The following is a 17662-nucleotide window of genomic DNA, read 5'->3' on the forward strand; positions in this document are numbered from 1 at the left end:
CCGCCTGCTACCCAACGGTGTTGGGTTTGTTACCTTTTCTTATTTTTATTTTTGGCACTTATTTTAGCTTTCAAACAAGACTGAAGGGGGACTCCTTCTGGTTGCAGGGTTAGTGCCATCCTGGGCAGGCCCAGTAGGTGCCAGTCAAAGTTCTAGAAACTTTGACAAAAGTGTTCCGTAATTGGGCTCCATCCTGTGATGTCACCCATATGTGAGGACTAACATCCTGCTGACCTGTGAGAACACCTGTTACAGGTAAGCAACATTTTGCTATCTATTTTATGATTGTATTGTTTTAAACCACCTAGAAATTTAGAGAGGTGGTATATAGATGTTTTAAATAAATAAATATGTTTCTTAGGAGGCACCAGGTCTGTGTGTTGAGGCACACCACCAGGGATGCCAGCAGGCAACATCCTTGGCTGTGGTTTGGCTGTCCTCCGGTTGCCAGTATAGCTGACAAAGCACGCCCCTGAAGAATTGGAAGTTGCGTATGGTGGAAGCATGCACATTGAGATAAATTTGCACATTAACTACAAACTATGTACAAATATATGCAAACACACACAAACAACATTATTGTTAAAGTTACGTGTATTTTAGATTATACATGTGCATTTGCATACACAATATGAAAAGCATGTGTATGCGCATGCCTATAGGCATGTAAACATTTATTTTAAGTTTATCCACCCTGATTTTCTATAGTTTATGTATAACATCGTCAGTTCATTACTTCCAGCATAAAGTACTATGTGCTTTTAAAGGTATTATGCAGTATAGCTATCATAAAATCAATGTAAATTGCATTATCCATTTGTTTTATAGAAATTGCAGACTGTTATAGAGGCAAACAGACAAGAAGCAATGAAAGAGCTAGGTAAGAAACATATTAACACAAATACTGAATGAATGAATTTTTTGTGGATATGTTGTTCATTGCTAGGATTATCTGGTTTTATCTTTTTTAGTTAATATTATTTTTTGTTTTGTTTATTGAAGTTTCAACAATTTACATTGAAAGAAGTAGAGGAAAAAAGAAAGAAAATTGTTACAGTATAATTACAATCCTTAAACTTAAGGAAAAAAGTAAATATTTTCTATATATTATAGGAACACTGGGGAACCAAATGTTAAGCGGTTACAAAGAAATTGTATTTCCATCATACTTCAAAATGAAAAACTCTGTATTTGTGGACCTAACTACTATTGTCCAACACTCCTAGTTTCTTAGGAGTGAGAGTCCAAGTATTGGCGTAACTGTGCAGGCTCGGTGAAGATATATCTATTATTCTGGTATACCAATATGCATCTACAAGGAAACCTCAAAAAAATTTGGCACCGCATGAGATCACTTCTGCTTTCATCATTAGGAAATGTTTTCTTTTTTCTTGCATTTTCCTGGTAATATCCAGAAATATTCTTATTTGTTGTCCATAAAACAGCTGATTCTGGTTCCGAAAGGACTTTCTTAGAATGTCATCTCTATCAGTAGTTTGGATAAATGAAACTAATAAAGTTGCTCTAGTCTCAATTTTAGTCTCAAAGGATTTCTCCAAAATTTCAGATAAATTATCTGGCTCTTCATCCTCCCTTTTTACTTCCTTCTTTTCAGGCAAATATATCATTTTTGAGAACATGGGAATAGAGGTCTCAGTGTAGCCCAACATATTTATAAGGTAGCTTTTAAAGAAATCTTTAGCCGTCATCCATTTTGATTTGGGAAAGTTCAAAAGTCTCAAGTTGTTTCACCGAGTTTCATTTTCTAAGAAATCCATCCGTTTTATCAAAATATTTTCATATTTAATAAAGTTACACTGAACCTCTTTCACTCCTATAATCTGTTTCTATTTTTTGCACCATCTTTTCTACTAGCTGAATTCTGTTTTCCAAACCCTGTGATTTATCCATATTTTGCTTTTCCACGGTAGTCAAGTCACATATCGCCTTATTCATATTTATAAGCACTTTCCTTATTTCTTCCAAAGTAAGTTTTTCAGCAATCTCCATCGGCCTCCTTACCTCTCCCTTCTAGGAGACCAGCTTCACCATTTTCCATCTGACCTGCTTCCTCTTTTTCTCCCTCGGAACCCACAGACGGGCTCACTGAAGCCGACAGTTGTTCTCCGTCACTTCTCAGGGAGTTAAAAGTCCTTGGAGCTAGCTGCCTCAATGTCAGATTGAGTTGTTCCGGCCCCATTCCTTCTGGGGATCTGAAGAGCGTTGCTGGAATTTTTGGAGCCCCGGGGCTCAACGATGTTTCCTCGGCCAGGGCGTCTGGTGGCCACTCTTCACTACAGATGCCAGCGGCCCCACCTTCCGGGTTCGGGTGCATAAAACCAAATGCCTCCTCGATCCGTGGCTGTCGTGTGGAAATCTTTGGGGTAGAGGTAAGGTTATCGCGTATCTTTGCTTTTCTTTTAGTATGGGGCATGTTATCAAGGAAATATAAATAGCAAAGAAATCTGAAATTTATTCAAGAATGCCACGGAGCCAAGCTGGATTCGTGTCACAGGGTGGCAGCCATCTTGGTTCCCTTTAGTTAATATTTTACATAACCATTGTGATCATTACTTGGAACGATGGTATATAAAATATAAATAAAATAAAATATTAAAGGGTAGATTTTAAAAGGCCCATGCGCGCGTCCACGGCTATTTTATAACATGGGCGCACTGGCGCATGCACGCGCATGTTATATCGTACATTTCCTGCGTGCACATGCATGCCAGATTTTAAAGTCTGCACGCGCATGTGCGAGTGGGTGGCTTCCTACGTATGCAGGGGGGATTTTTTCAATTATGTGCGGTGACACGATCAGGCTTTTTCCCATTTCCCTCCCAGCCTGCTCCTATTAAGGAGTGGAATGGGAGGGAACTTCCCTACCCCCCTAAATAACCTTCTTCCCTTTACCCCGCTTCACCCTGACCCCTAAATCTACCCTAGCTAACCCTTTTTTATGTTTGTTTTTTAACTTATCTGCTCTGATGAGCAGAAGTAAGTTACACGCGCCAGCCAGCTGCCAATGCATGCTTCCCCGGGTCAGTGTCTAATGGCACTGTCCTGGCCCGCCCCTCCCTGCCTAGACCCCTTCCACAGTCCACCCTTTTCTTTCGGCATAGAACTTCTATGTATATTGGGGGTTATGTGCGTGGCTGGCCCCTTTCTAAAATGTGCTTGGTGGGCTGGATTTTCAAAGGATTATGCGCACAAGGCCTATTTTCAAAAGGCCGGCGACACGCATAAAGCCCCGGGACGCGTATAAGTCCCGGGGCTTGCAAAAGGGGCGGGGAGGGGGCATGGCCAGAGGCCTCTGGCACAGGGGCCATTTGCCGCCTGGGAGGGAACGGGGGAAGGCAGTGCGGCTCGGCACGGGCTCGGCGTGTGCAATCATATCTAGCAGAATCTCCCTGCCCCTCTTCTGACTAACCACTATCATGTATCCCACTTAGTTAATTATTACTTGTATAACTTCCATATTACTCGTATGTTATTGTTTTTGTTATTATTGTTATTTCTACTATTCCTATTATAATCATGTGACAAATGTAAAGCCTGTTGCTAAGTTCTGTTCTCTGTAAACCGATGAGATGTTCCCAACGTTCGTCGGTATATAAAAGATATTAAATAAATAAATAAATAAGGTGCACAATTGTGCACTCCCTTGCACGCACCGACTCCCGATTTTATAACATGCGCGCGCCTACACGTGAAACATGTTATAAAATCTGGCATACATGTGTGCACGCCGGGTAGCGCGTGTACATTTACGCCCGAGTGTACATCTGAAAATCTACCACGGTGCACGCAGGGCCCAGTTACGTGCATAACTGTTGGTTTTTGTGTGTGCAGGCCATTAAAAATTCAGGCTTAAATGTTTGTCAAATTTCTTCTAATCTTTGTGCTGTGCATATGTATTTTACACTCAAAAACACTGTTTTTTTAAAAATAAACATATTTTCCTCTATTCAATTTATAGACATACTAGGAGTTTCTGGGCAGTTTGAAATTTATCCTGCTTAGCAGGGCTCTGGTTTGAATTGAACTGTCTTAGATTTTCAATGTAATCTAACTCAAAGTTCTGCAATTCTACAGGCTGATTCAGTAAAAAGTGCGGAAGAGTCAACACTCTATGGTAAGCATCCGCTCTCCTGACGCGCTTCCAGCCACTTCTCCTAGTCGCACGATTTTGTATTCAAATTTGGTGTCGTGCTAATAAGGAGGCATTAGGGGCATTAGCTTGTACCTAGCACTTCCTTATTAGTGGTAGAGGTGGCTGTCAGCCGGTCTGACAAGTGACGCTCAATTTTACCAGCATCCATTTTTTAACCCGCTGACCGGCAGCCAGATGTTTTTAAATTATTTTTTTATTTTATTTTTTTAATTTTTGGTTTCTCTGACTTAATATCCCTATGATATTAAGTTGGTGTACAGAAAAGCAGTTCTTTCTGCTTTTCTGTCCATTTTTCCTGGTGGTTTCAAACTTAATGCCTGGCCTTGGGTAGGCGTTAATTTCTGAGAGTAAAATGTGCAGCTTGGCCGCAAATTTTTCTTTCAGTATTCTGGGCGACTAACGTATAGGCTCATCAACATGCATTTGCATATGATGAACTCTATTAGTTTCAGGGGGTTGGCCGTGTGTTTTCCATGCACTGTTAGTCCTTACAGTATAAGTGGTAATAGACGCTGGTGGTAAACACATGGCCAATCGCGTGCTGCTAGAGTTTTCATTTAGAAAAAAGTAGGAAATGTCAATTACAATTCTTTTTTTATTTAATTATTCATTTATTTCATCTATGAAATTTATATACCGCCAATTTTGGGAAAAAAAAAACAAAAAAAATGAAGAAAATTGAATTCAGTTTCCATTTCATTTTGTTTACAAAATAATCTCCCCCAGGTCAGGCACTACTTGGTGTGCAGACTTTTGATTTGGAGATATTTTGTCATGGGCCAGGTGCCAGGTGTTACATTGGTCTGCCTAGGGCACTAGAGATGAGCTTCATTTTTCCGTGTTGGGTCGGGTTTCGGTTTGGGCGCTTCGTGGGAAATTTCGTTTTCCCGCGGGTCACTTTTTGGCGGTACATATCGGGAAAACGAACCTGAAAAATGAATCGAAAAAAAAAACAAATGGGAAAAATACCACCCCAAACCTTCAATTTTACTTTTTTACAACCCCGATCCCTCCTCAAGACGTATTAAAAGCCCTGGTGGTCCAGCGGGGTCCCGCAAGTGATGTCTCCCTCTCAGGCCATTAGGCCTACCACGAATCAAAATGGCACCTGTGCCCTTTGCCCTTACCATGTGACAGGGGCTACCGGTGCCATTGGTCAGCCCCTGTCACATGGAAGGAGCAATGGATGGCCCGTGCCATTTTCTAAGATGGCGCCGGCCGTCCATTGCTCCTACCATGTGACAGAGGACAACCAATGGCACCGGTAGCCCCTGTCACATGGTAAGGGCAAAGGGCATGGGTGCCATTTTGATTCATGGTAGGCCCAACGGCCCGACTACCCGAGAGGGCGACATTGCTCGCGAGACCCTGCTGGACCACCAGGGCTTTTAGAAAGTCTTGGGGAGGGATTGGGATGGTGGGAGGGTTGTAATAAAGTAAAATTGAAGGGTTGGGGTGGTTTGTTTGTTTTTTTTTAAATAAATGTGCCCCTCCCCCCCCCACACTAACCCAAAAAACGAATTTTCCCCAAAGTTCGTGGAAAATCTGTTTCGGGGTTTGGGTCTCCCGAACCATGACGAATTAGGCAATTTTGTTGAAATTGCCTAATTCGTGATAAAATAATGCACATCTCTATAGGGCACTACAGACCCTTGCACTGGCCCTGGTTGGCCACAGCTTAATTTTCTTTTTCTTAAGCTTGGAGGAAGTAGGCAGAATGGATCACTTCTAGGCTTCACTTCCCCAGGAGTAGGTAGGCAGAGCAGAAACACAGCAGACTGCATACCAGATAGTCAATGAGAATGTGCTGGAGTGGGGAAGGCCCTGAGAAGTGGAGCAAGCTACTGTCAGAAAGGCAGAGGATGAGCAATGTTAGTGAGACTACTATCTGTGGTGGCTGAGAGGCAGCTGGCTATGGAAACGATTAGTCTTCTGGAAAGTGAGGGTGCCAAGAAAGGGTTAGAATGGGAAAGGGAGAGGGCTGATGCATGTTGAGGAAGGTCTGGCAAAAAGCATCAACTTTTACAAAATGATGTATCAGTGCTGGGGTAGGGGGGGGCTGTCACTGAGCACAAGAGAAGCAGCACCACAGCAAATATGTGTGTCTATGTTACTGGCTGGCAGTGTGGTTGTCTCACTGATTCGTTGGCAAAAGACTAACACCAGACCAAGAATCCAGAATATATAAGAGAATACTGAGGGGGGATATGATAGAGGTGTTTAAAATCATGAGAGGTCTAGAACGGGTAGATGTGAATCGGTTATTTGCTCTTTCGGATAGTAGAAAGACTAGGGGGCACTCCATGAAGTTAGCATGGGGCACATTTAAAACTAATCGGAGAAAGTTCTTTTTTACTCAACGCACAATTAAACTCTGGAATTTGTTGCCAGAGAATGTGGTTAGTGCAGTTAGTATAGCTGTGTTTAAAAAAGGATTGGATAAGTTCTTGGAGGAGAAGTCCATTACCTGCTATTAAGTTCACTTAGAGAATAGCCACTGCCATTAGCAATGGTTACATGGAATAGACTTAGTTTTTGGGTACTTGCCAGGTTCTTATGGCCTGGATTGGCCACTGTTGGAAACAGGATGCTGGGCTTGATGGACCCTTGGTCTGACCCAGTATGGCATTTTCTTATGTTCTTATGTTCTTATGTAACAAACCTTGTGGGGGCCCAATCAACTGCATGGATGGAAGGGGGTCTGCAGCTCAGTTATCTCACCCCTGGTCTAGGATGTGCTCTAGTTACTTTGTTATGAAAAATGTGAAATTTTATTTGGAGATTTTTTTGCCTCAGTTCTGCCAGCCTTCAAACTTTTCAACAATTAGCTTAGTGGGAGTTGTTGAAGCATATGTTGCACAGATATCCCATGGGCCAGTTTTGAAAAAAATCCCCTGAGCTGATATTTGCCTGGAATCTGCCCCTGTCTGTATGAGAGAGACAGGGGAGCATGAATGGGAGGCAGTGTTCATGTATGTGAGAGAAGAGATTGGTGTCAAGTGTTTGTGTATACATATGTGTATGTCATATTAGGTGGGTTGTGAGAGAGAGGAGAAGGACTGGAGCATGGTAGGGATACCTCCCTCCTCTCCTCCCCACCCACTGCAATTCAGATCCTCGCTCCATTGATCTTAGATTCTATCCCCCAGGTTCTGGAACCTCCCTCCCATCCTACCTCTCCCCAGATTCTGGAATCCACTTCTCAATGCTTCCTACTCCCTTCTCTTCATCCTCAATCCAAGAACATCTCTCTTTCTCCTCTTCTCCATCCACATATGTATACACAAACACAAATGTTTTGTATGTTTATGTTTATTATTATCCCACCAAACATTATATAATTTATATCTCATGTTAGTTGCATCCATTGAACCTTCTTTTTGTTATGCCTTTGCCCTGTTATTCCCCCCCCCCCCGCCCCCCGTTACTACTGCTCCCCTCCCTCCTTTGTTCGCTGTTTTTCTTTTAGTTCATTGTAAATCGATATGATGTACCCACGAATGTCGGTATAAAAAAGTTTTTAAATAAATAAAATAGATTCCTAATCTTCCCCATCTCTCATCTTCTCCATCCCTAGTCCTTGCTCCTTGTCACTCTCCTCCCCCTTTCTCTTCATCCCATTCCTGATCCTCCTCCCTTCCTCTCCTCATCTCTCCTCATCTCTTAGGTCTTTTCCCTATACTGATAACTGGGGTCACTTTTCTTCACAATTAAAAAAAATTATAATAATTATACTAATATAGAAACATAGAAACATAGAAATGACGGCAGAAAAAGACCAACCATCCCATCCAGTCTGCCCAGCAAGCTTTCACCCCCCCCCCCCCCCCCACACACACACACACGTATCTGTTCCACCAACCACCAACTCTAGGGCCCCTCTTGGCAACTGCCCGATTCAAGTTTCCTGCCATCCCCTGCCATTGATGCAGAGAGTAATGTTGGAGTTGCATCAAAGGTGAGCATAAGGCTTAATGGTTAAGGGTAGTAACCGCCGCATCAAGCAAGTTACCCCGATGCTTGTTTACCCAGATCATTGCCTTGCTAGATGTTGTCTGAATGTAAATCCTGTTTCCACATTTCCCCCTGCCGTTGAAGCAGAGAGCAATGCTATATATGCATTCAAAGTGATGTATCAGGCTTAATTGATTTAGGGTAGTAACCGCTGTAATAAGCAAGCTACCCCTACACTTATTTATTTACCCTGATTGTGAAGTTCAGTCCTTGTTGGTTATCTGAATGCAAATCCTCTTTTCCACATTTCTCCTTGCTGTTGAAGCAGAGAGCAAGAAATTGCATTAACCTTGCGGAGGCTGATTGAGTAAGGGTAGTAATCACCAGGTAGTAGCCTTCACCCCAGTAATCCACCCCATGGCTCTTCTCTTCATTCCCATCCTGTTCCCTTTATGGATCCACAGTGTTTATCCCATGCCCCTTTGAAATCCTTCACAGTTTTAGTCTTCGCCACTTCTTCCGGAAGGGCATTCCAGGCATCCACCACCCTCTCCGTGAAGAATTACTTCCTGATATTGGTTCTGAGTCTTTCTCCATGGAGCTTCAAGTCGTGACCGCTAGTTCTACTGATTATTTTTCCAAAGTAAAAGGTTTGTTGTTCACCATGGATCATTAAAACCTTTCAAGTATCTGAAAGTCTGTATCATATCACCCCTGCTCCTCCTCTCCTCCAGGGAATACACATTTAGGTTCTTCAATCTCTCCTCATAAGTCATTTTTCCCATCGATAGCAGGGCTGAATTAGCCATGCTGTCTGGGAAGCATCGCGACCCGAAGTAGGCGGAGACTCCTCAGCTAGTAACAGAGCTTTGACTCTATGTGGCTGCACAGTGGTGTTCCCACGCGGTTCCCCCTTCTCAGTTTCTTTTTTTCCATGAGCCGATTGCACGCGGGGATTTCTCCTCTTACTTTTTCATTCACAAAATGTTTTCAGCAATGAATTTTCTCACCATTTTTTCTCATCTGTTCATCCCCAGATGGCTTCGAAGCCGTCTGGATTTAAATTTTGTCAATGTGGCAAAATTATGTCCATCACAGACGGACATAAGAACATAAGAAATTGCCATGCTGGGTCAGACCAAGGGTCCATCAAGCCCAGCATCCTGTTTCCAACAAAGGCCAAACCAGGTCACAAGAACCTGGCAATTACCCAAACACTAAGAAGATCCCATGCTACTGATGCAATTAATAGCAGTGGCTATTCCCTAAGTAAACTTGATTAATAGCCGTTAATGGACTTCTTCTCCAAGAACTTATCCAAACCTTTTTTGAATCCAGTTACACTAACTGCACTAACCACATCCTCTGACAACAAATGCCAGAGCTTTATTGTGCATTGAGTGAAAAAGAATTTTCTCTGATTAGACTTAAACGTGCTACTTGCTAACTTCATGGAATGCCCCCTAGTCCTTCTAGTATTCAAAAGTGTAAATAACCGAGTCACATGTACTTGTTCAAGACCTCTCATGATCTTAAAGACCTCTATCATATCCCCCCTCAGCTATCTCTTCTCCAAGCTGAACAGCCCTAACCTCTTCAGCCTTTCCTCATAGGGGAGCTGTTCCATCCCCTTTATCATTTTGGTTGCCCTTCTCTGTACCTTCTCCATCGCAACTCCATCCATCCAAGGGACAGCCACCCACACAGTATAGCTTCTCTTGTTTTGCGCTTTCAGGCAATAAAGCAAGTGTCTTTCTTCAAACTATCAGTCACATGATTATTCATGTGGGAGATATGGCACCGAAAGACATCCTTAGTCAACTTCCCTTTTAAATGTGAAGATTCCAGTCTTTGTCATTTAAAAATATACATTTTCTAAAGGCTTAAAAAAAATGGCAAAACCGTTTCAGATTGGAACTATTCTAGTCTTCATGCTTAAATTATGCTTAAAAAAGCCAAACAAACCCCACCTGGCACCAGTATCTTAAATTTGTGATTTTGCTGAGATGAGCATTTTAAATAGTTTAATTTTTTTTGCTTTAGTATTTGTCTCTACCCACTTTGCTAAATTTTATTTTCCAGAAGAGGGATGCTTAACATTCAGTAATTTAATCTTTCATCCAACTTTTCAAAACTTGCACTACCAGCACAAAAGTTAAGGTATATGTACTATCACATTTCATTTTTTTTTAAACTGGCAGATTCCTTTCTCACATACACATCACATTAGAGATGTGAATCGTGTGATCGATCGTCTTAACGATCGATTTCGGCTGGGAGAGGGAGGGAATCGGATCGTCGCAGTTTGGGTTTTTTAAATATCGTGTAAATCGTGTAAATCGAAAACCGGCACACTAAAACATCCCTAAAACCCACCCCGACCCTTTAAAATAAATCCCTCACCCTCCCGAACCCCCCCAAAATGCCTTAAATTACCTGGGGTCCAGTGGGGGGGGAGGGGAAGGGGGAGGGCGGGAAAACCGGCACACTAAAACAACCCTAAAACCCACCCCGACCCTATAAAACAAATCCCCCACCCTCCCGAACCCCCCCAAAATGCCTTAAATTACCTGGGGTCCAGAGGAAGGGTCCCGGTGTGATCTTTTACTCTCGGACCTCCGTGCGTTGTAGAAATGGCGCCGGCGCTACCTTTGACCTGTCAGGTCAAAGGTAGCGCCGGCGCCATTTTGTTTTTTTGTCCCCCGACGTCAGGAGCGTAGGAGATCACTCCCGGACCCCCGCTGGACCCCCAGGGACTTTTGGCCAGCTTGGGGGGGCCTCCTGACCCCCACAAGACTTGCCAAAAGTCCAGCGGGGGTCCGGGAGCGATCTCTTACCGCGAATCGTTTTTCCGTACGGAAAAACGATTCGACTGCAGGAGGTCGTTCCGGACCCCCAGGGACTTTTGGCCAGCTTGGGGGGGGGGGCCTCCTGACCCCCACAAGACTTGCCAAAAGTCCAGCGGGGGTCCGGAACGACCTCCTGCAGTTGAATTGTTTTTCCGTACAGAAAAACGATTCGCGGTAGGAGATCGTTCCGGACCCCCGCTGAACTTTTGGCAAGTCTTGTGGGGGTCAGGAGGCCCCCCCAAGCTGGCCAAAAGTCCCTGGGGGTCCAGCGGGGGTCCGGGAGCGATCTCCTACGCTCCTGACGTCGGGGGACAAAAAAACAAAATGGCGCCGGCGCTACCTTTGACCTGTCATATGACAGGTCAAAGGTAGCACCGGCGCCATTTCTACAACGCACGGAGGTCCGAGAGTAAAAGATCACACCGGGACCCTTCCTCTGGACCCCAGGTAATTTAAGGCATTTTGGGGGGGTTCGGGAGGGTGGGGGATTTATTTTAAAGGGTCGGGGTGGGTTTTAGGGTTGTTTTAGTGTGCCGGTTTTCCCGCCCTCCCCCTTCCCCTCCCCCTTCCCCCGATTTACAATTTTTTGACGATAAATCGGGGGAATTGTTATTGTATCGCGGCTCTAACGATTTTTGACGATTTAAAATATATCGGACGATATTTTAAATCGTCAAAAAACGATTCACATCCCTACATCACATACACACACAGAAGCACCATTCCTTTCTCACATTCACATCATATACACACACACACAGAAGCACCTTTCCTTTCTCACATTCACACATACACACGAGCACCGTTCCTTTCTCACACACAGAAGCACCCTTCCGATCCAAGGCACCCACTGAACAGCTGGTCTCCGGCGGCGGTTAGCAGCACCGGTGTTCACTTCTTCGGCCACCGCCGGCCTTGATTTTAATTTCTTCGGCCTTCTTGGTCTCCGGCAGGGGCTGAAGAAATTAAAATCGAGGCCGGCGGGGGCCGAAGAAGTGAACACTGGTGCTGCTAACCACCACTGGAGACCAGCTGTTCAGTGGGGGCCTCGATTTTAATTTCTTCGGTCCCTGCCGACCTCGATTTTAATTTCTTAGGTCCCCGGCTTGGTCTCCGTCAGGGGCCGAAGAAATTAAAATCGAGGCCGGCGGGGACCGAAGAAAAGCAGATAGGCGCTGCCCAGCCAGCCCCAGCTTGAGGCTGGCTGGGAGGCGCCCATCTTCTTTTCTTCGGCCGCCGCCGCCGCTGTCGGCCTCGATTTTAATTTAGTCGGCCCCCTGCACATCTTCTAACACAAGAAGGGAGGCTCTCTTCTTCACCCGATGAATCAATCACTTCATCTCACAACATGGAACTGAATCACCTAAATTTACCCACACATGTGGAAGACATCCTAATAGCATCCAGGAAACCTTCCACCAGACGTAACTATACAGGCAAATGGCATAGCTATCTAACCTGGTGAACCCCTAGGAACATCCTTTTTCTGCTACCGTCTCTCAATTACTACAGTATCTATACACCCTGTATGAGGCGGGTTTAGCTACCACTTCAATCAGAATTCACATTAGTGCTAAAGCAGCGTTTCATGACCAGCATAATGATCTACCTATATCAAATCATCCACTAATATTTAGATACATGAAAGGCATGTTACGACTTCACCCGCCAGTAACCAAACCACCGGTATCATGGGATCTCAACATAGTTCTGGAACAGCTCATGCTACCACCCTTTGAACCAATGGACACCAGCCACATAAAATATGTGACATGGAAAACAGTTTTTCTAATGGCCATTACATCAGCACGGAGGGTTAGTGAATTCCAGGCATTAGTTCACTACTCCCCCTATCTAGAGTTTTACCATGACAAAGTGACTCTCTGACCTCACCCTACCTTTCTCCCTAAGGTGGTTTCCCTTTTTCACCTCAATCAAACCATCACTATCCCCATTTTTATGCCAAAACCGCATGCCAATGAAAGAGAGAAACTTCTATATACTCTACTGTAAAAGAGCTCTAGCCTACTACAAACAAAGGACTCAGTCCACTTCCAGGCACTCTCAACTGTTCCTATCCTTTAACCCCAATGATCCAGGCCAACCTGTTTCAAAAAGGACTATAGCCAGTTGGTTATCACAATGCATTCTATTTTGCTACAATAGACATTCTATCAAGCTTGAAAGTAAGCCAAAGGCGCATCAGATATGTGCCACAGCAGCATCAGTTGCCCACTTGAACAATGTTCCACTATTGGATATCTGCAAGGCGGCAACATGGTCCTCCATTCATACCTTCATGTTTCACTATTCCCTTCAACAACAAATGACCTCTGATGCAGCACTAGACACAGCAGTCTTATCAACACTCAAAAAGGTATGATACTGTCTACTACTTCAAGGGTTGCTGTCCAAACCTTCAAAGACATTACACATGGACACAACCGGGGAGCTTGGGACTCCCAGACAGCATGACTAATTCAGCCCTCCTAACAATGGGAAAAAGCAAGTTTGCTTACCGTAAACGGTGTTTCCGTAGATAGCAGGATGAATTAGACATGCATTCCCTCCCTCCTCCCTAGACAGTCAACTACAGGATATAATAACATACATTACATCTCATTTGGCTACAAAGAAACTGAGGAGAAGGGGGAACTGTGCGGGAACATCACTATGCAGCCGCACAGAGTCAAAGCTCTGTTACTAGTGTTGAAAAGTTCCAAATGCAAAGTTAAAATACCGTTTAAAGAACAACTCTGATTCTACTTTTCATTATTATTCTTTAATGTAAATCATATACTGTGTATAAACAAACTGAGAGCGATACATACAGGAAAAAATAAAACAATATACTTACACTATATTGAATAGCACAGCGCTGGCTTTGGAAGAAAAAAAAAACCCCAACCAACCTTCTTTCTGAGCCCTACTAATTATTATATGTTAAACAAGCTAGCAAAGTCAGCAAAGCATCTGGTTTCTGCTTGCATGTTTTCATACCACTAATTTTATTGCTATGTTTGCTTTGTCTCTCCCTTATCTCTCGCTGGCATTCCTTAAAACAGATTGTCTGATTCGTACCCTTCACAAGTCGTCTCCTGCTTCATCCTGTGTCTTTGTTGATTCTTCTTGTTATCTATGAGGTCATACTTGCAAGAGTTGTTTATAACTCTTTCCTGCAGAGTCTGGCATTCAATGTGTCTGGTGTTAGCTGGTCTTTTTTTTTTTTTTTCTTTAGCAGAAATACCATCAGTATATTCAGTAATGGTGGAAAAGCCGGGGATGGAACCCGGGCATAATCAGCAAATCCTCCCTTGAGCCAGAAAAAGGCTGCTGGCTCACGCTGGCATCCAATTCTTCACACAGGGGATTAGCAAAGAGGTGAGGGCCGTTCTTCACAATCTGGGGAAAAATCTTTCCTTGACACCTCCCTTTTTAACTATTCTTACTTTCCTCAGCCCTTCTATCTCCTACATGATTTGTGGTATGCATGATGCGAGCAGTGTCCAGGTTAATATTGCTATAGGCTATCATACTGTTCTTGATAAACTTAGGTCGAAACCATCTCTGTACAGAAAAAATCAAACTAGGTATACATTGTACAAAACAGCCTACACTAACCAGAATGATCAGAAAGGTTAAGATATATTGACAAGTTGTTCTAATCCATCCAATCGGGAATATGGACCATATATTGTCCCACATATTGGACCAAGAATGAATTTTAATATCTTGTGCATACTTATGTAATTGGACAATTTGATTTTCAATGGCCCATGAGTTATCAGTAATATTAAAACAACACATGTCAGGCATAATCTCACAACCAAATCGATGCTGCAATAATAAAAAATCAATAGCACCACGATTGCTAATGATAGCATTGCAGAGGGTAGCTTGTTCTTGGTTCAATAATGCTAAAGCCTTAGAAGTAGTATTAATAGATTTTACCAATGCACAAGCGAGTTTTATGACCTCTATATCAGCATGCATAGCCAAAGCAGGTACACTGATCAAAGTTAATGCTAATGCTAGTGATTCTTGCTTACTAAATAATGAAACATTTCCATCACATGTGGGTTCTAATGAAGATAAGTCACGTGTCTGACGATACCTGGAATCCAATTCTTTGGGTTTCTGGGGCAATACAGGCACAAGCCTACTGAGACAACAAGTGCACTCACTAATATTGGCAGGAATATAATTGAATGTAGTAGCCCCACAGGTAAAGAACCATCCTATGGGTAAAATAATGTGAGCATAGTTAAAACTGACATTAGTATAGTGACTGCAGTTCCAATTTCCCTCAGGGAGTTCCCGGCATTTACCGGCACCTCGTTTAGTACAATTTACGACACGAGCACAAGTGTCATTATGGGGTCTCGCTACATACGGGGTATGAAATTCCAAGGCATCTGCAGGCAAGCGTTTTGTTGTTCGACCCCAAAATGGAAGAGAGGTGTATTGCCAAGTAGTAGTAATAAGTGGCAACTGAGTATCATTTGCAATATCATTCGGGACCTTACACACTGGGATAAGACAAGACCCCAACATTGTATGTAGATCTAAACTATACATCAAACAAAAGGAAGTGACATTTGTAATATTGGCTAAACGCAGCCACAGATTGTGTTGAAAACGTGTAGGAAGTGAATCAGATTCTATATAAAAAATACTGGATGCTGAAGAGTTCAATTCCCCCCATAGTCCCAGACAAAGGATAACAGTCCAAACAAATGTAGCCAAGTTGGGCATGACGTTATGGACTGGGTCTGTAGGAGCGAATATCTGACAAGTGTACCCAGGTGGAATGTTCTGTTAAACGAGCAGCAGTGTGGCTCAGCCCTGTGATAGTGAATGGACCAACGTAGATTGGATCCTTCCAAGTCTTGTGTGTATAATTCTTTCTCAGCACTTGATCACCTACAGAAAAAGAAGCACAAAACGTCTTTTTAGGGGCTTTCAATGATTCAGCCTGTACCAGGTCTGCTGCCATTGCCATTAGGGGTTGCACCTTTTTCCAATACTCCACATGGGTATCAGTTTGTTTTACTTTCATCGGATTCATAATCCGTCCTGTCTGTAATTGGAATGGAGCAATTTCATGAATGGTACCTGGTGTGTTTCGTATAATCATTAAGGCTAATGGTAGTACGTCCAACCAGGTGTATAATTTGTTTGTCTTATTTTTATTCAATGCTGTAAGCAATACTCTTAGTTTTGTTTTCAATATTCCATTGTAGCGTTCTACCAAACCATTTGAGGTTGGCTTATAAACAGACACACGTCGGTGGATAATATTACAGATTTCTTGTAATTCAGTCATAATTTGGTTATTAAAGTGTGTGCCGTTATCGGATACAATTTTGATTGGGCAGCCATGAGTAGGCAAAATTCTATGCAAAAAGGTATCAATGACAACATGAGCTGTCTCTTTTGTACATGGGAAAGCTTCTATCCAATGTGAAAAGCTATCCACCCATACCAATACATACCGTTTTCCTTTAATTGCTTCAAGCATGTCAGTGTAATCAATGTGCCATTCCAAACCTGGTCCCTGGGGAATAGGCAAGCTGCCAGGACTCACAGCTGGGCCTCGATGAGCTATATGAGTAGAACAAACTAGACAGTTATGAATTACCTGTACAGCTAAAGCATATAGATTTTGGTTCCAGTGATTACTTTGTATACCAGCTAATAAAGCAGTGGCAGACAAATGCATGGTTGCATGCCATGCGCAGAAATATCGCAACACTTCTGATGTAGTCAAACATTTTTTTCCATTAGGATGCAGCCATTCTTTACCTTTTTGGTAGCACCCAATTGTTATCCATTTTTGTAATTCCTCCCCACTGGGTTGCTCATGGAATTCATCCAGTGGCATTGGATATGGGGTATGACTCAGTTCTGAACTGAATCGTGTTTGCATGGCCATTAAGTACACGGTAAGGATTTCTGTAGCGGCTTTATCTGCTAATTCATTGCCCTTTGCTTCAAAGCTCATGTTCCCTGTATGTGCTGGTGTCCACACTATAGCAGTTTGAGAACCAACACCTTCTCTTTGTGATAACAAGTTAAGTATTTGTTGCCAATTATGAATGTGTTGTAAGGGTTGCCCTGCAGCAGTTATCATTCCCCTTCTTTTCCATTTTAATAAATGATATTGTAAGGAACTAACTACATAAGAACTGTCAGTGTAAATTGTACAATCTCTATCATTGCCTGTGGATTTGAGGGCTGCTATCACAGCCAAAAGTTCAGCTTCCTGTGCTGTGACACCGCTTTGTGTATGATACTGTAATTTGGAAATTATATTTAAGTCCGGCGTCACTTGTACTGCAGCAAATGCTGCCTTTTGATCCCTTTGAGCCCCGTCTGTAAACCAGATTAGCCCCCCCTCTAGAGGGTCAAATTGTGTCAGTAAAAGTTCCGGGATGTCTTTTCTTTCAATTTGCTGTTGCACATTATTGGGAAAGAAACGGTCTAATAATTTATTCTGAGCTTTTGTAAGAGGTGCTGTTACAATATCTTGGCCATTCAGTACTGCTTGATATTTACCAAATCTATTTCCTGTTAATGCTGCTTGACTAGTCGATAACAGATAATGTATGGAATGAACGCAGTGTAATATTAACGAGCTGTATGGCATGACAGCCCGCCATTTACCAACTGCTGCGACAATGGC

The 17662-nt window shown here is 43.0% G+C and overlaps 1 protein-coding gene across 2 annotated transcripts in view; it reads left to right on the forward strand.

Moving 5' to 3' along the window:
- The first annotated feature begins 832 nt into the window (after positions 1-832).
- Positions 833-17662, forward strand: part of LOC115079357 (sodium/hydrogen exchanger 11-like) — a 561464-nt gene continuing 544634 nt past the window's right edge. For both annotated transcript variants that reach the window (XM_029582861.1, XM_029582862.1), the window contains exon 1: positions 833-880. In XM_029582861.1, the coding sequence (XP_029438721.1) occupies positions 868-880 (13 nt within the window). In that variant the 5' untranslated portion in view covers positions 833-867. The remainder of the gene's footprint in view (positions 881-17662) is intronic.

This window comes from Rhinatrema bivittatum, chromosome 17 (genome assembly GCF_901001135.1).
Source record: "Rhinatrema bivittatum chromosome 17, aRhiBiv1.1, whole genome shotgun sequence".
NCBI classification, from domain to species: domain Eukaryota; kingdom Metazoa; phylum Chordata; class Amphibia; order Gymnophiona; family Rhinatrematidae; genus Rhinatrema; species Rhinatrema bivittatum.